General features: G+C 36.9%; 1 protein-coding gene across 2 annotated transcripts in view; it reads left to right on the top strand.

Moving 5' to 3' along the window:
- The window catches only part of LOC148951949 (NADH-cytochrome b5 reductase 3), a 62,128-nt gene that overhangs the window by 21,414 nt on the left and 17,459 nt on the right, over positions 1-23,255 (top strand). Inside the window, exons 1-3 of one of the 2 annotated variants that reach the window (XM_089089437.1) lie at positions 5,545-5,679; positions 7,101-7,317; positions 10,034-10,152. In XM_089089437.1, coding sequence (XP_088945563.1) covers positions 5,665-5,679; positions 7,101-7,317; positions 10,034-10,152 — 351 coding nt within the window. In that variant the 5' untranslated portion in view covers positions 5,545-5,664. Of the gene's footprint in view, positions 1-5,544; positions 5,680-7,100; positions 7,318-10,033; positions 10,153-23,255 lie in introns of those variants that run through there. The other variant, XM_089089436.1, reaches the window with a different exon arrangement.

Genomic DNA, 23,255 nt, shown 5'->3' with positions numbered 1-23,255 from the left:
GAAATTGGTTTCCATTGGCTGTCAGTGACGCAGTGGATTGTAATAAGCGGTATTGAACGCAGGGATAGCTACTGACCTCATCCTGGAGTACAGCTAAGCTCGAAAAAACAAAATTGAGTTAACTCAGGATTTAGATAATTTCTTAAACCACACTGACCTGTCATAATAAAAATCCTAAAAAAAGATCAAAAACGGTTTTTTTTAAGGCCAGCGAAAATATCAAAAATACTTGTCATTCACTAGTATCCAACGAGAGCAGTGAAACTTTTTTGAATTTTATTTGCTAGTCGTAGGTATTGGTGAGTGACTCCTCTTTTTTGTTAGGTTTTTGGCTTTTTGTTCTTTTAATTTTTTTTTATTGAATTTTATTTATCTTCTAATTTTTGGCTTATATGGGTTTGTTATTCACGTTGATTCTCTGATTTTTTTTGGTTTTGGGCTCTTGTCCAGACTCAAAATGTAATTACTCTGTTTGGTAGAATACTCTTCAAATTAGTCTTTGAATACTCCTTAAAGCAATGTAATTCATTAAGGTGTTGTCTTTTGCAACCTGGTTAGGGACCAAAAAATTGTTGTTACAATCCCATTTTATGGGTCTCTCTAAAAAGTCAAGTTCGGTTAATGCTAATGAAATAAAATAAGATGTCTGTCTTTGCACATTTTTTGGCATTTTCCTTGAAATTTTCTGTTCGCGCCGAAGAAGGGAGACGGTTGTCCTCTCGAAGTATTCGCTTTGTTTTCCAATGGTTGGCCTTAAAAAAACCCATTGTTGATCGTTTTTCTTTAGGATTCGTTAATTCAAGACTGATTTTGATGTACGTCAAAATCAAAATAATCAGAGTTCATATTATGTTTCTTTTGGGAGAGGGATCCCTTTTTGTCTCAAATTTTTTTAAATCCCTTTGAAAATTAACGGTTGTTCTTGGAGGTACGTTTCGCAATTGCTGTACACTTGGAACCCATGTAACAAGTAGTATGATTTTCAAACATTTATTTTTCGCAGTACTGATTATTATAGTCGACTATTTTTTGTCGACAGAATTACTGATTACGACGTTGGTCTAAAAGTCATTGTTGGCGTATGATTTAGATTTATGTCAGTTTTTTAGTGACATTAGTCTTTAGCAACAATTAAATATGACAATTTGCTTTTTCTAATTATTTGTGTCATCTACTAATTTTTTAGTTTCACTGTAACTAAAAATGTCTAAAAAAAGAACTAAATACACCCTTATTTTGGGTTTAAGGTAAGATAAATGAATACGGCTCTTAACTTTATTAAATAAAAAAAAACAAGTTTTTTAAACTGAAAGTAAGGAGCGACATTAAAACTTAAAACGAACAGAAATTATTCCGTATATGAAAGGGGCTATCCCCTCCTCAACGCCTCGCTCTTTACGCTAAAGTTTTTTATTGTTATAAAAAATAGAGTTGTGAGACAGAGTCAAACTTTAGCATAAAGAGCGAGGCGTTGAGGAAGGGACAGCCCCTTTCATATACGGAATAGTTTCAGTTCGTTTTAATGTTGCTCCTTACTTTCAGTTTAAAAAACTTGTTTTTTTTATTTAATTTCTGATCGTTTTTTAGTTAATGCAGCTTTTATTTTGGCTCACCGTCATTGAATAAGTAAAAAAAAATTGTATAAAAAGTTTAGTTTTTTTTTGCTAAATGGCTGTCTCTAAATTTGGTTCTGACGTAATTTACAAATTAACTTACGTAACCAACTTCTATATTCGTGTATTTTTCTTCTGGCAAAAAATACAAAGTTGCAGATTTTTGCAAATATGAGCTTGAAACCTATGTAATAGGGTTTTCTGATACGCTGAATCTGACGATGTGATTCTCATTAAAATTATTTCACTTGTAGGGGATGTTTCTCCCCTCTTTCAAAAATCAGGTAAATTTTCTCAGGCTCGTAGCCTTTGATGAGTAATACTAAACTTAATAAAATTTATATATTCAGAATCAGCATTATAAGCCCATTCTTTTGATACATTTATTGACATCAAAATTCCGTTTTTAAAAGTTTCGATTACTATTGAGCCGTATCGCTTGTTTTTTTTTTTTTTTTTTTTATTACGTATATGTTATTACGTATATGATGGGGTCAATACCACGTCAATACCACGCTCAATAAACCCTTAGTCAATACCACGCTCTTTACATTAAAAGTTAAAAACATTTTTAATTCACAAACCCCTGAATCACAAAGGCTGTTTAATTAGAATAGATAGCTCTTTTGAAAGCACTAAAAAAACTGTAGCGTAAAGAGCGAGGTATTGACATGGGGGAGAGCCCCCTCATATACGTAATAATTTCTGTTCGTTTTAAGTTCTAATGTTGCTTCTTACTTTTAGTTGAAAAAACTTGTTTTTTCAATTTAATTTCTTATCGTCTTTTAAATAATGCTGGGAAATCCGCCGCCCCCTTCATAGAAATGTCCCTTACCCCCAGGAAACATCCTCCATGGAAAGATTCTCCCGAGTCACCCCCTCCTCTAGCCCCCCCCCCCTCCACCAGAAAAAAATTCTTCCTGAAAATTTCTGTATACTCCCCAATAACCAATACAATATGTAAGCCATGAGCAAAGTTCATAACTTGCAGCCCTTCCCCTGGGAGCTGGGGGGGATTAAGTCATCCTAAAAGACATATTTATTATATTTTCGACTATGCTGAACAAAATGGCTATCTCAAAATTTTAATTGGATGACTTTGAGAAAAACTGAGCGTGGGAGGGGGCCTAGTTGCCCTCCATTTTTTTGGTCACTTAAAAAGGGACTAGAACTTTTAATTTACGTTCCAATGAGCCCTGCTACGATATTCTAGGACCACTGGGTGATCTTTCAAGATCACTGGAAAGATCCGTGATCTTTCTTCTGGCAAAAAAATGGAAAATTCCACATTTTCGTAGATAGGAGCTTGAAAACTCTACAGTAGGGTTCTCTGATACGCTGAATATGATGGTGTGATTTTCATTAGGGTTCTATAACTTTTAGGGGGTCTTCCCCCCTTTTTTGGAAAATCAGCTGAATTTTCTCAGGAGCGTAACTTGTGATGGGTAAGATTAAACTTGATGAAACTTACCACGAAAACGTTAACGTTAAACGTTACCACGAACTGTTTGATTCCGTCGTGTAACCGGTTTAAACCGAGTCTGGTGAATAAAAAAGAGTTGGAGTAGCGTGCAGACATCAAACTCTGCCGGTTAATAAATATGTATATAAAAAAAAATAAGTGAATGTAGGAAAAAGTGCTAAAAATAACCTGTACCTAATACTTAAGACAAAGTGAACACAATACAAGGGTTAAAAAAGAGCATGATTTTATTTTAAATGAATTATGGTTTTTAATTCTATCGTTTTAAAAGAAATTCAAAAAAAATTATAACTTGTAATATCAGTACAATGTTTGTATAATCTTCGTACTGAAATAAGAATTAAAGCTATTAAAAACAAACTAACTAATACCTAATACGTGAGTAAAACAAAATGTTCTAGAGTATCTCAATTATTGCAGCGAGACTCATGTAACACTGTAGAAACCAAGTTTACATTCCGAGACTGAGAGGGAATAATTTATTTGTACTCATATCTAGGCCAAGCTACCAACACCAACTCCTCTTTCCTAATCCTTTGCGTACCTCGTTTACAATATTGTTTACACCTGGTACATGTTTAACATGAATTAATTGATACAAACAAAAACAACTCCAAGGCTATACCCAGAAAAGATGGATGCTACCATTTCATCTAACCGTCACGTGCACTAAACGTCATTTCGTCGACTAGGAAAATCCGTCAGAACATCGACAGTCATAGCCGTCAGGATATCGACAGTCATAACATCTACATGTCAGGACATCGGCAGTCACAATCGCCGCTACCCGTCAGAACGTCGACAGTCATAACATCGTCACGGCATAAGATCTAAAAAAATTTTAAATGTTATGACGTGTCGATGTTATGACTGTCGACGTTCTGACGGTTAGTGGTTCTGATGGATTTTCGTTATGAAAATGTTTTTAGATGTTATGACGTAGCCTATCTATGTTATGACTGTCGGCGTTCTGACGGTTAGTGGTTCTGACGGATTTTCGTTATGAAAAAAAAATTGATGTTATGACGTGTCGATGTTATGACGGGTAGCGATAGTGTGCGGGTAGCGAACGTGTCTTATAGCCATTTATCCGGGAAGTGCAATAGGGGGCTGCGGGCCAGCATCTGGTGGTTTCGCACACCCTTTCTGCTTACCTTCTTCAGATTTCTCCTGGTACCCATTAAGAGCTGGGTCGACTCTGGCCGAACTTACGGACTCTCGCCACTGATCTCCATTCCAAACCAAATAACCAGCGACACCAGGACTCAAAGCCGTCTCCAAAACGTTAAATATATATATATATATATATATATATATATATATATATATATATATATATATATATATATATATATATATATATATATATATATATATATATATATATATATATATATATATATATATATATATATATATATATATATATATATATATATATATATAATGTAAGAATCAGAAGTTTAGAGGTCGGCAGCCCTCCCTGTACTCAAAGTAACCCTGGATATGGTAAAAAACGACAAGAGACTGAGCATCAAAAAACACATTATTTTCGAACGAAAGTAAAGAGCGACGTTAAAACTTAATAACGAAGAAAAATGTTATTCTGTGTATGAGGAGGCTGCCGCCTTCCTTAGAACTCCGTTCTTACCGATGAAGTTTGAACTATGTCCTAAATGCTTCAAGAACGAATTCTCAAATACAAGGGCAGTTGATAGGGGACAGAATTATTTTTAGCAATGAATAAAGAATGGAAGGGTTTAAGGTGCGTCTTTGTCCTTCAGATGTTTTGAAAAGTGGTTGATCAATAAAAACTTGCTATTACACATTAACTGGATTTGTTGCACTGAAAAATGCTTTCGGTAAATTACTAGTAAAAGCACTTTCCTAATTACCCCAGATATTTCTGGAATGGCCGACATCCTGCCATATAGAACTTGCCCAAAGTATCTAAATAATATGTTATTGGGTAAATTAGTCCTTAATCATCATTTTAGGATAATCCAATAATTTGCCAGCGCTAAAAAAAGAGACATTGTTACAATGCTAAAATATTATTTCCTTTGATAATCGCTCGATTTTCTAGACAGACACTGAGAAAGGCTTAATTTGGATGCCAGAATTTGGACTAACCCCTCATGAAGCAGGGATCTACTACCCATCCATGATGTAACTTATCTAAAAAAAACTGAAAAGTTCAGTTTTCCGCAATAAAAGTTAGAATTTTGTCACAACAAAGTCCTGTAATTTTCGGCATGTTTTAGTGCTGAGAAGTATTTTTGCGGCTTTTAATCTGAGAAAGTACTTGATCCGTGACGACACAAGTATATTCTTACCAGTTGCCAGTTTTTTTTCTTCTGGTTACTGAAGACGAGTCGATATTTTTGTAATTAATAGAAAGGATCTTGACTGTAATAGTCTCTGGCCGGTTGAATAGCTAAAGTTCATTAAGAGTATCGCGTGTGTGCCAAGTAGTCCTTCCTTATCATATTTAATTACCTTTGATAAGATACCACTAAAAGTGTTTTCTATGATTGTTTATTGATAGTCAGGCTCCGTGTGCACAAAATGCTGGATGCTCAGGTATGATTATATTAGTAAGATATAGTAAATCATATAGTTTATTATATTTGCCACCTTTTATTCTTAGTTATTATTTTTGTTCTTGACGGGAGAGGGGAAACATTGATCTTGACATTCTGGGGGGGGGAACTTCCCCCTCCCAGACTTTCCCCAGCGCATACGCTAGTTTTGGAACCTCTTGTTGTGTTCCATGTGTTGAAAGTTTAGCTGATCCGCCTGATTTCTTTTTCTTTATAACTTTAATCATATTAAAATTGATGTTCGGGCGAGAGGGATGAAAGGCCCTTCATCAGAATGCTAATTACAGTTAGAGTCAGAAGCATAATCCAAAAATTGTTTAGAATGTGATCTATGCTAGTGGGTTCTTTTCTCCACTCTTGCAGCATATTTTAGCAGACAAAAGTTAGCTATCACAAGAAACAACGTGGTTAGTTCTTTCGCATTATAGTGCTTTCAGATATAGCTCTCTACTCTACCAGTAAAATTGAAAAGCTTATAAAAACTTGGACTAAAATTCTGCCTTCAATATTAGAACCTAACATACAAAATCTTGGATCCAAGAAAGCCTTGAAATAACTCTGATAATCTGTATCCACGATTCATAAAATGCTAAATTGCAGAAAAATTATTTCTTCGCAGAAGAGAATATTGATCGTTTCGGGTTTTAAACAGTATGAGAATAATCCCAAAACCGACTTTGAGGCAAATTAGAAGTTGAGAGTTAACAGACCCCGCTTAGTCTAAGTAGCTACATTTCCTCCAAAACTAAATAATAAATGCAATATATTGCGGTGTTGGGAGTTTCCAATCTTCTACTATTGTAAAGAGCTTGATTAAAGTCTCCATGGCTGAGAGCCAGTAAATAAGGATAGAGGACAAAGATTAATATTATTTGTTTCCTGCTGTATCTCCTTAGGAGAAATGACTTTGGGTGGCCTTTTCCTTTTTGCGTGGCCTTTTCCTTTTTGCGTGACCTATTCTCTATTGGCTTTCTTTAACAAATAAAAATTAAATTAGAAAATAATTTTTTTCTGCTTTGTTTTTTTCTTGTTGATCTCCTTGCGCTTCATCTTTTTTGCAAAATCTAGCATCTTTCTAGCAAAGACTCCTAAAGGGTTTGAAGAAGACAAAGCCTTTTTTTCAAGTTTGCTTCTCTAAAGGGATTGCTTGATTGAAATTATTTCAGTCTTTATTGTTGGAAGCGTGGTGGCTGTTTAGTCGCTCGCTTATTGCAAGGCCTTTTTCCATATTATTTGGCATTTATTAAGGCTATTAATCTGTAAAAAATACGCGATTGTTGTTTTCTTGCTTCCCCCATAAAAAAAGTTGGGCCGTTGAAGGGAATATTTTCTCCCTTTTAATCGTTGTTTACTCGCTTGCAGTCGTTTTTCGTTAAAGTAAATTCTAAATCCAATTTGCAGACTTTACCCCTTGCCGTAAGCCTAGCTGTAGTAGTTGTAACTGCTGTGATAGCAAAGCTTCTGTTATCAAGGGGAAAGAAAGATGAAAAACCCCAGCCGCCCAAGACCTTGTTAGACCCCACTGCCAAATATCCATTGAAGCTTATTGAAAAAGAAGAAATCAGTCCCGACACTCGGAGATTTCGTTTTGCACTGCCATCTACTAATCACATTCTTGGTGAGTTTTCTTTTCTAGTATGTTCCATATCTGAGTTATAGGCATAAAAAGTGTTTCGCAGTTTGACCGTTCTTCCCTACCCTTGATCGCGAAAAATATTCACGTCACTCAGTTATATTCTCATTCAAGTGTTACGCATAATCTACACTAGTATATGTATTCACTTAAATAGAGAGTTACTATTCCAAGTGGTGGTTTGTAAGTAAGCATCCCTAGTTGTAGCTACAATCTTATTTGTAGCCGGCATTTTCTCACCAAAGCAATTGGCTTAAAAAGAGTTTCTTAGTCTAGTTTCACATTTTATCACTATATGAACAAAGGACACCCGACAGCTCTATAGCTTGTTTCGCTGGTAATTATGGAACTTTTGGTTTACGGATAATTATGGTTCCTTTTGAAAACAAAGGACAACCAACAGTTCCATTGCTTGTTTCGCTGGTAATTGTGGAATTTTTGGTTTATGGATAATTATGGTTCCTTTTGAAAACAAAGGACAACCAACAGTTCCATTGCTTGTTTCGCTGGTAATTATGGAATTTTTGGTTTACGGGTAATTATGGTTCCTTTTGAAAACAAAGGACAACCAACAGTTCCATTGCTTGTTTCGCTGGTAATTATGGAACTTTTGGTTTACGGGTAATTATGGTTCCTTTTGAAAACAAAGGACAACCAACAGTTCCATTGCTTGTTTCGCTGGTAATTGTGGAATTTTTGGTACATGGGTAATTATGGTATTTTCTTAGAACAAAGGGAAACTAACAGTTCCATAGCTTGTTTCGTTGGTGATTATGGAACTTTAATTATTGTACAATTTGAGAATTATTCTTGAGCTTGTTCGACTTTTGTAGAGGTACCTTTATACTTATTTGAAGGATATAAGGAGGTTTAAGGAACTGCTTTTCAAGGAAATCATCCAAAGAGGCTGCATATGAAGCTGTTCGTGTAAAGAGGCAAATGAACGTGTAAAGAGGCAAAAAGGAATTGTCGTCAATATAAACTGAAGCTTCAACAAACTGAATGTGATAGCACTATCTGCTTCAAAAAAATCATCTTTAAATGCTAATTTCAAATATTGAAAATTATATAATTTCTGATTAACCACCAAAATTGCATTAGAATAAGGAAGTGCATACTTATAGAAAACAAACCCAAAAGTAGCGTAGTCTCAATAAAAATTGCACGATCAAATATCTGACAGCACTCGATAGGATGCCCTCTGTCTACAAAATCCCCTATTTACAAAATAGAAAATTTCATATTTCTCCCGAGAATGATAGTCACTGATATGTTGTTGTTATTTCCTGCCCTTTTTAAATGGGAAGAAATCACAGCAAAGAACCGATGTTTGTCATGTTTCCTGCGAAACATCAATACTGGCCCAAATAAGGCCAATACACTATCGATTGAAAATATGAGACGGCCAATCGGTTAAAACTATCGGAAAGTGATCTAAGTAGGCCATACTGCCCTGCTGCATTCATCTCTCAACAAATATGCATTCCATACAAAGATAACGTTTATTAATGACTCATTGTGCGGTAACCAGTTGTTAGGGGGAAGGTCAGTGGATTTTTTGTGGGGGAGAAGGGGTACCTAAATCCCCAAAAGTGGTTTATTATGTATATGTGGTTTACTTTATATATGCTGCATATATGTTTGGGGGAGAATGTGATACCGTTCATCAGCATGTCTTCTGAATTTAGGGTGCTATTTTAATATCCTTTCGGTAATTCTAGGCAATTTCTAATTCGATAGTTCTAACTTATTTCCATTGATTTTAAAATTTACTTGGTACAGGGCTAATTTTTGCTCTATTGTCAATACCCCTCTTTGCTTTCTGCTAAAAAGTATTTTAGTCGATTTTGTCACATAGTCATATATAAACTGATACATTAATAAAGTCGTAATGAATTATTTTATTTAATAAAAAAATCATCACGAATTGAACCTTCTAATGTCGCAGGTTTAAAGTCTTAAATTCTGTACTGCAATTTGACTTGTGGAGTTGAAATTCTTTTCCAGTTTGGAATTTTTGAAGTCTGGCAATTCTTCAACTATGGAAATTCCTCAATTATTGAGTTTTTGAGTTTCTAAGCTATATTTAGAGCCAATCAATAAGTATTTTCCCTTTAAGCCATTCATGAATATCCTGAACAAGGCCGTATCCAGGAGGAGGGTTGAGGGTTTCAACCCCCCTCCCTCGACATGTTTGTCCGACTCGTAAAAATATAACGAAAATGCATATAAACCAATTTTGAATCCGTTTTTTAAAGTTTTTGTAGCCCCCCCGCCCGAAAAAAATCTTGGATGCGGCTCTTTTCCTGAGAGCTTCGTGCCTTCTCTATTTAACATTTGCCATATTTCATGTTTTAGCCAAGGAGGCAACTGGGCTAATTTGATGCCTTTCTCTGTTAGCATTTACTATCTTTCCATGATCTGTAAACATGACGAATAGATAAAAACAACGAAGTAACAAAGAGGAAAAATCGTGAGTTTCTATAGATTCTAAATCAATAAATATTTATTAATAAGGAAACTTCCAAATTCCTCAAGGTGGAGGTTGCTTGAAAGTTTTCTGAAATGTTATTTTGTGTGCTTTCTTCACGATGAAATCCGTACTTTCTCAATTTTTTCTTTTGTTTTGTATATTGACTAAAGGAGGAGAGTGGCAATATCCCCGGGTAGGGCTATGATAATGAATGTGATTTTTTAATAGGACTGCCTGTTGGTGCCCATGTTTATCTTTCGGCTCGTGTCAACGATCAACTTATTGTTCGCCCATACACCCCTGTTTCTAGCGATGACTCCAAAGGCTATATGGATCTGGTTGTAAAGGTATGTCTTTGTCTTATTCTTTCGTCTCTGCAACAATTTCCTTGATTAACTCTTAACTTTTTTTTTAGATTTGAAGTAATGAAAGTTGATTTACTGAGCGGACTAGAACTAGCAGTGACTGAACTGTCTAATTGTTACTGCAGCAAAAATTCAAATTTCATGCTATATTTACCACTAGATAGCCTAACTGATTCCAATATATTTTTTTCAATCTTGTATTATAATTAAAAGTAGAAACGTCCCTGCAGGTCCTCCATTTTTTAGTGTTATTTCATTTTAAATTGAAGTGCCCAATGTTTTTTAACCTCTCGGGCTATATATTTCTTTTCTTTTTTAGAAATCTAACCTCTGTCCATCCTTAAGCCCATGACAGCCACCTAAATTATCCTTTAACTATAAATATTCGTTGGGGTTGAATCGCTGTTCACAAAGAGTAGCGTTTGGCCCTAACTGTAAATCTTTTTGCCTCGGATTTTACTTAACAAATTTCTTTAAGAAAACTGTGGCATAACTTCCTCTAATTCTTTTAGTATGTCGTGTTTCTGAACGGTCCTTGTATTATTTTTGATTTAAATGGCTGCGGAAGAAATTAAAATGTATGCAGCCTCTGAGTTATGGAGGCAAATGATTATATGCTGCATTTTCATCAAGATTCGCTTAGAATATGTTGATTGCATGTAATTTATTACCGCTGCTAACACTATTACTAACAACTCACCGCAGTACCAAGCCGCCTGAGGCCAACACAGCTACGCACGCTCCTCCTTCATCACAATCTATTCAAAGCCTCCCTCTTTTACATCCTCCCAATACGTTCCCATTATGACATGCTCCCACTCCATTCGGGGACAACCTGCTTTTCGTATGGCCCTAGATGGTTGGCCAAGAACGACAATCTTTAGAAATCTGCCATATCCTTCATCTGCAGAATGTGTCCTAGCAATCTTAACTTTTCTCTCATTATAGCCTTAGAAAGCGGGATTGAACCACATTTTTTATACAAGTTACTGTTTGAGTTACGGTCATTCAGTCAGATACCCCAAGCAGTCCGTAGGCAATTTCTCTTGAAAACACCTAGCAAATCCTCAACTGTGAAAAATACCCTGGGCTTTGGCTACTTTACTTCTAACATTTTCAGGTACCCACTGTCTTTACTAATATTACTACTTAGGTAAGTGAAGGTGCCTACATCCAGTTATCCCTAGTCTTAACCCCTTTGTCTTCTGAAAATTAATTTTCAAACCTATTCTTGAACCTTGAATTCACAAAACATCAAAACATTTACTCATTATGCTATAATTTTCATCTGAGAGGTTCAATCATCAGCATAATATAAGTCTAGGAGTTTTACTTCCCCAATTGATTCCGTGCTATACCATTGCCTTTGCTGTTCTCTTTAGGAGTCTCTTTAAACTTCACCAAATGATCCAAATAAATGGGGATAGGACGCAACCCTACTTAACTCTTGATTTAATTCGACTCTAGACACTAACTGTATTTCCTACCTTAACCACAGCAATGTTATTCTCGTACATAGCACTAACCCCTTGAATGTAATTATCTGGTATACCATACAAGGATAGGACCTTCTCTAAAGCTGTTCTGTCAGCTGAATCAAACGCTTGCTCATAATTTGTAAAACGCCGGACTAAAGGGGTTTGAAGACTCAGGGACTGCTTTAATCTAATAGTGAAGATTTGGTTGACGCTTCCTCTTCCCTTACTAAAAGCACACTGCTCTTCTCTTAAAAGTTTATCTACAGCATTTCTAAGTCTAAAAGGTATCTTCATACTAAGTTGTTTCCTAAAGAAACCAAGCCAATGCCTCTATAATTATCTGACTCACTTTATCTTACCACACCACGCTATTATCTTTCTCATAGAGTGGTTTTATTAGAGTGTTCCTAAAATTGCTAGGTACTTCGCTTTTTTCAAAAACCAAATTCGTAATCCTCAGTAACTCATCTCTAACTTCTAACCGCCATAATTGAAAAACTCGATTATTACAATATCAGCACCCGGAGCCTTATTATTTTTCAATTATTTAAGTACCGTCACTAATTCTTCCTCATCTAAGTCTTTCTTCACATTCAGAGTAACAAACTTTTTCATTCTTTTCCCTATGTTTTCGCGTAACTCCATCACAGGTTAGACCATTCTCAAAATGTTCTGCCCACCTCTTTTTAACTCTTTCCTTCTCACTAACTTGGACAAGTTCAGATTGATTATTCCGTCTCAATTTGTTAACATGCCAGTAGAATATTTTACTATTATGCCGTGCGGCTCCATCTTCCAGACTGGTTACTCCTATAGGTTATCCCAGATCCCTATTGGTTATAGTCAATCCTCCAGCTTAGTCTATTTTGATATTTGGGCACGTACAATTTCAAATAACGACGAGTGGGGTAAAGAGCCCCGGTTAAGAGTTCACTCTGTTAACCTCTACAGAAATAATCCAGTCACCAACTAAAGGATCGAACGTGAATGCATAGTGGATTTTTAAACCGGATACGTCATGCCCTAGACCAGAGGTTCTGTTAGAGAGGAGCTGAATTCTAGGTGGCCACTAGGAGGAGCTGAATTCTGTTACGAAAATTGGGACAGTTAAAACTTTCATGAAATCGAATCTAAATAAGGGGTGGTGCAGTTTGGATTTTGTGTTCCCTCGTTCAAGAGACTATAGCAGAAACACGGGTAGCGGTGTCCGCCACTATCAACATTATAAATGTTTTAGGGGAACGGGGTCCACCCTACAAATTTTTCTGGAAAGGGAGGGAATTGGAAAAGGACTATTTTTCAGAACTCTTCACGTTTTTTTAAGATTGCATAATTATGTATGTAATTAGTCGCATTCAAACAGTTCATATTATACTATTGGCCGAAGTGGATCAAGATAAGATAATCATGCATCCAACAATGAGTTAAAGTTTCAGAAGTGAAGCTGCAATGAGCAGGATTTGTATTTCCAGCTAATTGCAAATTTCCAGTAAAAAAAAGGAAAAAAGGAACAGAAACATGTTTAAGCATACACACATACGAATAGAAAATAGTAGGCACATGTGAAAATTAAATATTTGGAACCAGGGAGGGGGGATGCCACGAAGATGAGAAATCGGTTGTTGAGGCACTTGTAGACAAAAGGAATGAAGCTGCTCTGGTATGTCTCAATAAAGGTACATATTGGTGCATAAATTTGAACTTTTGAGATTAAGCGGGGAATGTACTGGTCATAAGAATAGACTCTGTGCTTATACCCATTGTTTTTGATTGTACGAGAGGCTTTCGAATAACAAGTTCTTTGTAAACATTGGGATACCCGACTCGATAGGTATATCCTAAAGGACAGGTACACACGGGCAAAATATGTATGGGAATGGGAATGTACTGGTCATAAGAATAGACTCTGTGCTTATACCCATTGTTTTTGATTGTACGAGAGGCTTTCGAATAACAAGTTCTTTGTAAACATTGGGATACCCGACTCGATAGGTATATCCTAAAGGACAGGTACACACGGGCAAAATATGTCTAGGGCACTTGGATTTATTTAAAAGTTCGAGCAAAGAGAGCACTGGATTGGCTAAAACAATTAAATCCAAACTGGAGTGAAAAGAAACTTGGTTCTAGAAAGGATTTAGTCCCTAATATTGGAAAACTGAATCTTTACTGACAATCTGTTTTCTACATTGTGCTTTTGATGTAATTTTTTGTTACTGTAAGCAAGACCGTACCCAGGGGGGGGGGGGTTGAACCTCCCCCCTCCTAAATGTTTGTCTGACTCGTAAAAACATAACAAAAACGGATATAAACAAATTTTTATGCGTTTTTTGAGGTTTTTTATGTACCCCCCCCCCCCCGAAAAAAGATCCTGGATACGGCCTTGACTGTAGGCATGTTTCCTTTTTGGGGAAAGTTTTGCTCTCTTGGTCCAGCCAATTCTAATTTGTTGTATAGAAAACGGCAATATATAGCTATTTGGTGGTTGTCTTTGACTCTTAAACTGTTCCATAAGGCTTAAAAACAAAATATGGTGATCTATGAGAGGAAGGTCTATATTCGAAATTGAACCGCTAATAAAGAAAATATGTGTTACCAGGAGTCAACAATGCACTCCAAAGATGTATTAATGTCGTTAATGATTAGTATTGAGTTATAAATGAGGCTTTGCAAGTAAATGACAAAGAAATAATTTATAAAAAAATTACTTACTAATCTGTTCTTAAGAAAGCATATGCTGCGTACTATAGCAGGTAGCTGCTACAGCGTTGTTTTACTCTATCCTTCATTTCAGTGGTATATTAAGTAGATTTATTTCTCCACACCCGACTGCTTGTCTAGGGCAAACTAAGGTCACAATGACAGGTCGGGGGCTGTACTGCATGCGTCCCTGTTGGGTGTTGGCTGTGTCAAAAATGTTCTGTTTTTCATCATCAGTTGACGAAGTTTGCTTGACGAAGTTGATTGAATTGTATAAAAGCTTAAAAAATTTAACTGTCAAACGGGCTCGAAAGCCGAAAAGACCAGGGTATTGATCTTAATGGAAATGAATTATTTGCAAAGATTGGCTAATATTTGTTTCTCAGTAAATTAAACTTCTGTATGTTTTACGTTGCTATGTCAGCTAAATTTTGTCAGCCATATTGAAAGTTTCTGCTCACCAGGCAGGAGTCAACGTCACTTCCAAAATATGCTGCTCGTTGAGCCATGTTGGGGCCTGGTACAAAATCCTAAAATTTCACGTAACTATGCGTGTATTTAGCCCAGGGCTATTTATCAAAAGTTTTTGGGAAAATAAAAGTTAGGACAAGTTGTCTTACGCTTTGATTGCGTAAGAATTTTACCAGATTTCCCGGGGTATTTTTCCGGATTAGTGTGGATATATCCTGTTGACCAAGAAACGACGAGGATAAATACAAAAAAAATTTAGGTTGAAGTGATAGACCAGTGGTTGTCAAGCGTTTAAGCAACTGAGTTACCTTTTGCTCACAAACTTTGCTGTGAGCTACTTGACAGGTTTGTCAAATCATACATCCTTTCGTTTAAATCAGAGGGATGTTTGCTACCTTTGTTTGTATGCTTCTGATTTTAACAAGTTAACAATATTTTCGTCAGGAAATCGAAGTTCGATATGATGGATGAAATTCTTTTTTTATATCCCAGAATTTTTTAATGTCAAGCTCAAAACTAGGACCATATCCAGAATTTTTGTCCAGGAGAGCGGGGGTACCAAAAAATAGTGATTGTTGTAGTATTTGTGTGCTAGTTGGTCTATATTTTGGGAAGTTAGTGTTAATCTGCTAAGTTAAATAAGACATCCCCGAAAGAAATAGTAACGGCCATTCGAACGTAGTTGTCAAAATGTTCGTCAGTCCAACCTGTTTCTGTTCTTGTTTTGATGAATTTTGTATTGAAAGATCAAATCTGACACATGTATGTTACAGCATCAGATAATGATAACGATAACATGTGACGGTAATTGGCCCTATTCCAATTCAATTTCACTGACGCCCTGGTGCCAATTGCCTTTTTTTTCTTTTTTTGCCTTAAAGCAATCGGAAAGGGAAATTGTTTCTATTGAAAGATCAAAATAGTTTAGCTGGAATGAAAAGAATTCAAGTAGTTATAAGTCATCACCGAAATTGGATTTGGAATCTTGGCAAGTGTTTTCAAAATGAATCACGAGGAACTAAATGAAATAATTTGTTGGAGCTCTTGACGAAAAATTATAGAGTTGTGCAGCACCAGGATGATGCTAAGACCAAATTAGAATTCCGCTAATTTTTTTGCGTGTTCAGTGTCAAAGTGATTCATTTCAAAATGAATCACGAGGCACTAAATGAAATAATTGGTTGGAGCTCTTGACGAAAAATTATAGAGTTGTGCAGCACCAGGATGATGCTAAGACCAAATTAGAATTCCGCTAATTTTTTTGCGTGTTCAGTGTCAAAGTGATTCATTTAAAAATGAATCACGAGGCACTAAATGAAATAATTTGTTAGAGCTCTTGACGAAAAATTATAGAGTTGTGCAGCACCAGGATGATGCTAAGACCAAATTAGAATTCCGCTAATTTTTTTGCGTGTTCAGTGTCAAAGTGATTCATTTCAAAATGAATCACGAGGCACTAAATGAAATAATTTGTTGGAGCTCTTGACGAAAAATTATAGAGTTGTGCAGCACCAGGATGATGCTAAGACCAAATTAGAATTCCGCTAATTTTTTTGCGTGTTCAGTGTCAAAGTGATTCATTTAAAAATGAATCACGAGGCACTAAATGAAATAATTTGTTAGAGCTCTTGACGAAAAATTATAGAGTTGTGCAGCACCAGGATGATGCTAAGACCAAATTAGAATTCCGCTAATTTTTTTGCGTGTTCAGTGTCAAAGTGATTCATTTAAAAATGAATCACGAGGCACTAAATGAAATAATTTGTTGGAGCTTTTGACGAAAAATTATAGAGATGTGCAGCACCGGAATTGTGCTAAGACCAAATTAGAATTCCGCTAATTTTTGGCGTGTTCAGTGTCAAAGTGAACCATATGAAGAAGCAACCGTAGAAATAAATGCTAACTGCTGTTACTGTTTTTAATTCACTATCAAATTCAATTAATTATTGTTTAAACCTTTATTATCGCTTCTAATTTTTGAATACAATTTAACACGTGTCCAATTTAAACAGCCGAGTTTTTTTTATGCTTGATATTTTCATTCGCTATAATTTTTGTTTGTCTTAAGTTTGAATTCTTATTTGAGTAAATTTTTCCTTGTTTTAACTTGCTTATTGAGAATTCGAATTTTTTTACCCAAAAGAAATTCAGTAGTGATCATGAATTCGGCGACTAATTACTTATGAAACCTTCTATTGAAATCATTTTTTCCCTTCTTCAAAATCGTTTTCAGTTTGGGTATTTACACGGTTTTGCCACATCTAAATGGTGTGGTAGGTTAGCCTGAGTTATATTTCAGTTAGGTCAATATTCTTAAAAGAGAAAAACAAATATTCGCAGATGAAAAAGGAACTAAAATTGCAAACAACCTTTTGCGCCAGATATCTTCAATGGGAGTATTGGAGAGTAACTTATACCGCTGGCACCACTTATTGGAGGATGTACGGGGGTCACCACTTTTAAAGGCAAAAATGGCGCAAAGAGTTGTTATGCCATATACTGGAGGGGGAGATCCCTCGTCGGCCCAGAATAGTGGGATTTCCGCGGTTACTCCAACGGTTCCGTATCTACTAGCGTGATCGGATGGTCCAGGGCCACTTTTAAAAGCCAAGGTTTGCCGATAAGATTTCTAACTATTTCTTAACTATCTCTAGACTCGACCTAGGCTGAAAAGTTAAAAGAGTACATAGTATAAGAAAAAGTCTTACTGTATTCAATTCACGCTATACAAGAACTGAACTTAAAAAGGGAATTCTTTCTCCCAGCCCGCTCCGCTAGCCGCGTGTCTGCGACATGGGGTACGGGGTGGTAAATGAATTTTTCCAGCCAATCCTAGGACTTACTAACTTACTGGTCAACCTCCCTAACTGCGCAATTTCTTACCTCGTGCTCTATTAAGCAACTACGCAATTAAGAGGACCCAAAATGGCGTCACAAATTAAAAGGAAAATTAATATTTATTACTCGGGGAAGGAAAATAATTAAGGGGCCAAAAGAAAGGAATCAGGGAGGGACATTTATCTAAACAAACTGGGACCAAGGGTTCCAACACCTCCCTCCTAAGATAAATGGCCCACATCTCCGGTGGATTGGCTGGAAATTCAGACATAAAATCAAATTAAAATAAAGACTAAATTTCTTCTTCATCTTGCTCTGGTTTTCCTGTTTATTTCTTCCTTAGAGCTCCTACCATGCGGGGGTTTCTGCCTTGCCGAGTAGTGTGGGGTACTATGAAGTTTTCTTCATTTTTAGCAGTTTCTCTTCCTCCTCCGTTGGGAATAGTTGCAGGATGTCGTCCTCGGGACTCTCCTGACGGTCAACGAACATTTCGAGGAGAACCCTATCAGTTAATTTTTCTGGGGGGATTAGGGGGGTTGATACAGGGAGCAGAGGTTTCATTTCTTCGGCCGGATATCAAATATCCGTGGCGGGATAATTAATCTCTGCACTGCTTGTAGTTGCAGTAGCAGGATACCGAATATCCATAGCGGGGTAATGAATCTTTGGCGTGGCTGATATAGGAGGTAACTTTGGTTTTAGGGTTGTAACAGTCGTTCCTTTCGAAGCTTGCCTTTGTAGGGCCACTCCAGATAAGGCTGGTGATGTGTTGGGATTGTGGTGGGGTTTTATTAGGGCGCGAATGGATGCAGAATGCGGTTGGTAGTGACGATTTGGGGAGGGGTGTAAATAAGGAGTGGTGCTTGGGTGAATGTGTGTGGTGGGCGGACGGGTGTTACGATTTGGAGGGGGAAGAAGAGGGTTGACGTAAGGGCGCGCGGGCTCAGCCTGCGGCCTTCGGGGGATTTGGTAGTTGAATATTGGGTGGTCTATTCCTAATAACGATGGACGTTCAGGCACAGCCCCCCGTCCAGTCAGACGTGTCTTCATTCCCCGTGAATGCGGTGGAGGGTTTTGGGATCTACTTGTTTCTGCTCTGGCGTGGGTCCCTACCTCTCTTTTACCTTTGTGATGGGACGGCAGCTGGCGTTTTCGAAGGGACTCTTCCTTCCACGCCGAACAGCCAAACCCCTCCACCGATTCCTTTAAAATTTGATTGAGGCTGGGAACATGCACATATTCTTTTATGCGGTGAAACATCTCCTTCACCGCAAGATGATTTCTGCTCCGGTGAAGGTGTTTTGCCAGTTCCACAAGCCTTCCCTCTGGAGGGGTAATTTTCCATGCGACGATGTCTGCTTTAAATATTGTGTACCCTACAAGGGGTCCCCCCATCACTACTCGGTCTGGCATTATTACTGGTTGCTTTTGTTTCATTTCTACCATAGGGATCATTTGCGGTTTTGTCCGATTTTTGAGACATCCTATGTCCTGTGCCATAAAGGCTTCTTTTACCTCCTTCTCCGTCGGCAGACGTTTAGGCCTACCCCAAAATATCGACATCTATTCAATGGAGAAAATATACAATTATTATCTTTTTCATATATATATACATGGTATTAGGTAGCCACAACCCGTCTAATTTAACTTATATTATTCTTTCTTTTTTTTTAACAATCGGGACATGCCGTCAGCATTTCTGTTATCTGTCCCCGGTCTTGATTTTATTTCGAAATCATATTCCTGTAAGCACAGGGCCCACCGTGCTAATCGTCGGTTATCTGGCTTCATTATATTTAGCCATTTCAATGGGTTGTGATCTGTCACTATTGTAAATTTTCGTCCATATACACAATAGTCCAGTTTTTTGACCGCATAAATTATCGCAAGAAATTCTTTTTCAATTGTGCTATAATTTAATTCTGCTTTTGATAATTTTCTGGATATAAATATGATTGGATGTTCCCCATCTTCAAAATTTTGGGATAAAACTGCCCTTAATCCATAATCTGAACTTCCAGTTTGTAGCACAAATGGTAAGTAAAAATCTGGATTTCTCAGTGTTCTTTCGCTACAAAGAGCATCTTTCAGTCTATTGAATGCATTTTGTTCAATTTCTGACCATTTAATGGGGTATACGGCCCCCTTTCTTGTTAACTCCGTCAAATGTGTAGCAATCGTTGCAAAATTTGGTATGAATTTTCCATAGTAACGTGGCAACCCCAAAAATAACCGAACTTTTTTCTTTGTGGTCGGAAGTGCTGCGTTTCTAATTTTTTCTGTTTTTTCCCTTAATGGGGCTATTATACCGTTTCCTATTTTGTGTCCCAGGTATTTTGTCTGTGTCTGTACTAATTTACATTTTTCTACATTCAAAGTTAGTCCTGCTCTCCTCAGCCTGGTTAATACTTGTTCCATTTAGATTAGCTGTTCATTGAACGAGTTCGAAAATACTATAATATCATCCAAGTAGGCTCTTGTATATGGTAAGGAATTTAAAATATAATCTAATAGCCTTTGGAATGTTGCTGGTGCCCCTTTTAGTCCAAATGGCATGTATCTAAATTGGTACAACCCAAATGGAGTAATAAAGGCAGTTTTGGCTGAATCATCTGGGTCCATTTTCACTTGCCAATATCCCCTTCTCAAGTCTAAAATTGATATAAATTTTGCGGAGCCAACTGACTCTAGAATTTCATCCATTCTTGGTATTGGGTACGCGTCTGATTCGGAAATATTATTCAGTTTTCTGCAGTCTACGTAAAACCGAATTGATCCATGTTTCTTCGAGACTAATACGACTGGTGCTGCATATTCTGAATTTGATGGTTCTATCACCCCTAACTCGAGCATTCGGTCAATTTCTTTTTTCATTTCTTTCCTTTTTGCTTCCGGTATTCGGTACGGGTATTGTTTTATTGGTTTCTTGACCTTTAATAGTATCGTATGTACTACATTTTCTGTTTTTCCGATTTGGTCTGTTAATACGTGTGCAAATTCCGTGAATAACTTATTCAATTGAGATTTCTGAGCCTGGCTCAGATGTATTTCGGCCGAAACTCTTTCAATGGCATTTATATGTGTTTCTGCCGGGTTCATTGTACCTAAAGGGGTACTTTCCTCGTCATGTTCTGAAGTCGAAATCATGAGACAGCGCTTTTGCGGATCCTTGAGGTTTTCTTTTTCATTTTCCTTGTTAAATTTCCTCAATAAATTCACATGGTAAACTTCTTCCTTTTTTCTTGCCCCCTCTAATTCTATCATATAATTTACATAATTTGTTTTTCTTTTTCACCTTAAACGGTCCCTTCCATCTTACTTCCAATTTATTATTTCCATCTGGTAATAAAATGAGGATTTCCTCCCCTTCTTTGAATTCGCGCATTCGGGCGGATTTATCGTACCATGTTTTCTTTTTTTCTGCATATCCCCCCTGTGCTTGCTTTGCAATTTCATGGTATTTATGCAGTTTTTCTTATAGTAATGGCAAGTGGGTTATCACTGTTTCTTCATTTTGCTCCTCGTTCTCCCATGATTCCTTTAAAATGTCTAACACCCCCCTCGGGTTTGTCCCATATAGTAATTCAAATGGCGAGCACCCTGTAGCTTGGTGTGGAGTTTCTCTGTATGCAAAAGGACATAAGGAAGCATTTTGTCTCATTGGTTTACATCATCTCTTACAAAACGTCTCAACATACTAATTAGGGTTCCGTTAAATCTTTCTGTCACTCCATTTGTTTGAGGATGGAATGGAGTAGTTAACACCTTTAATACCGAGAATTTCGTATAATTTTCGGATGTATGTCGATATAAAATTGGTTCCATTATCTGTTAAAATTTCCTTCGGGATTCCGTGACGCGAGACATATTTAGCTAATTCTTCTGCGATTTTCGGTGATTTTACTGTTCGCATTGGGAGAGCTTTTGGGTATCTCGTGGCCAGATCATTGATAACTAAAATGAATCTGTTTCCCGCGCTAGATTTCGGAAGTGGACCTACAATGTCCGTTGAAATTCTCTCAAATGGTTTGCCGAAAATGGGCATTTTTTTCATTGGAACTTTTTCATTTGTTTTTTTGTATGCGACTAATTGACAATCTTTGCATCGTTTACAAAAGTTGATAATATCTTTTTTAAACCTTTCCACCAAAAACACTGCAAGACTCTATCTCTTGTTCTTTGGGATCCCATGTGTCCCCCCGTTGGGCTTGAGTGAGCCAACTTTATTACCGCTTTCCTTAGTTTATGTGGTACCAAAAGTTGTAATTTTTTAGGGTTTTCCCCAGTCTCCATTATTTTGTAAAGTAGATTTCCATTACTGGAAAACTGTTTAGATTGTGGGTTCTTTTGATTCGTTAGTGTGACTTTTATTTTTTCGCAATCTCTATCATTTGTTTGTAATTCTGTGAATTTTTCGGCGGTTACCCCGAGTATTTCTGTTAGTTCATCTTTGGTTTCCTCTTTGGTCTTTTCTGGTTCTTTTTCTATGGTCAATAATTTCTCTTGTTTTTGGTTATATTCCTTTTTATCTGCCCTTTTTTGGCTTTTCGGTTTTCTTAGTTTTGCATTTTTTATGAACATCTCGTCGTTGAATTGAAATGGGTTTTTTATATTCTGATCATCATTTTCATTAGTGGGCGGCACAGCCTCCCTTATATTTTTTTCTTGACTTCGTGTCACCGCATTTACTCTTTTTATCATGGAGGTTGCTTTCAGTGCAAGAAAGTTTTCGATATTTCCAAAATCTCCCCCTAATAAAACATCTACTGCAAGAGTAGGTACAAACCCTACTTTTAATTCCTTTTTAACCGTATTTCCCTCTTTATTGGCTAATTATATTATGACCTGAGCTGTCGGACATTTATGTTCTGCTCCATAGTAGCATAGCGATTCCACTTTATTTTTGTAATTTATGTCGGTTTTCTTAATCAAGTCTTCCCGTACATAGGTTTGGTTGCTGCAGAAATTAACAGCTATTTCTACCGATTTACCATTTAGTTCGCCACATACTTTGTGTGATTCTGCACCTGCGCAAGTTTTCATATTCTCCGGGCTTTTAACCCATGCGGTTCTCTTATACGTTTGAGACTTTTTCCAATTGTCTCGGGATGGATCGTTTCTCGGATTTTCCTCTCTTCCCTTTGCTCCCTCTTCCCTTCTTCTCTAATTATTGTCGTAATTCTTTTTCGCGCTTCGGCAGTCTGAGGCATAATGTCCTCGTTTATTACAGTTATAACAGGTAACGTCATACTGTTCCTGTTTTTGGCCGTATTTTCTACCGTCTTTATTTGGGCAATTGGTGCTATAGTGGCCGCCTAAGTTACAGTGGTAGCATGTTACTTATCCGTGTTTTTCCCATATTTGGCTAGCATTCTTTTTATTTTCTGTGTACGGGTATTCTTTTCTACCATTTCCTCCTAACCTTGTTCTTTGTGGGAATGCCTCCCTCCTAATTTCAGTGTGCCTGTCTGCTAATTCGGACATTTCTTCAATTGTTTGTGGGTTTTTCTCTTTTAAGTACATTCTCATATTTGGATGGGTATTTTCTAAGAATTGTTCCATCGCTGTTTTATTCACTATTCCCGTTATCTTATCTTT

Source organism: Artemia sp. Qi Xiang Cuo, chromosome 5 (assembly GCF_049724085.1).
Source record: "Artemia sp. Qi Xiang Cuo chromosome 5, ASM4972408v1, whole genome shotgun sequence".
Classification (NCBI taxonomy): Eukaryota; Metazoa; Arthropoda; class Branchiopoda; order Anostraca; family Artemiidae; genus Artemia; species Artemia sp. Qi Xiang Cuo.
The sequence above is the reverse complement of the archived record's forward strand: the minus strand, read 5'-3'. Positions and strand labels throughout refer to the sequence as shown.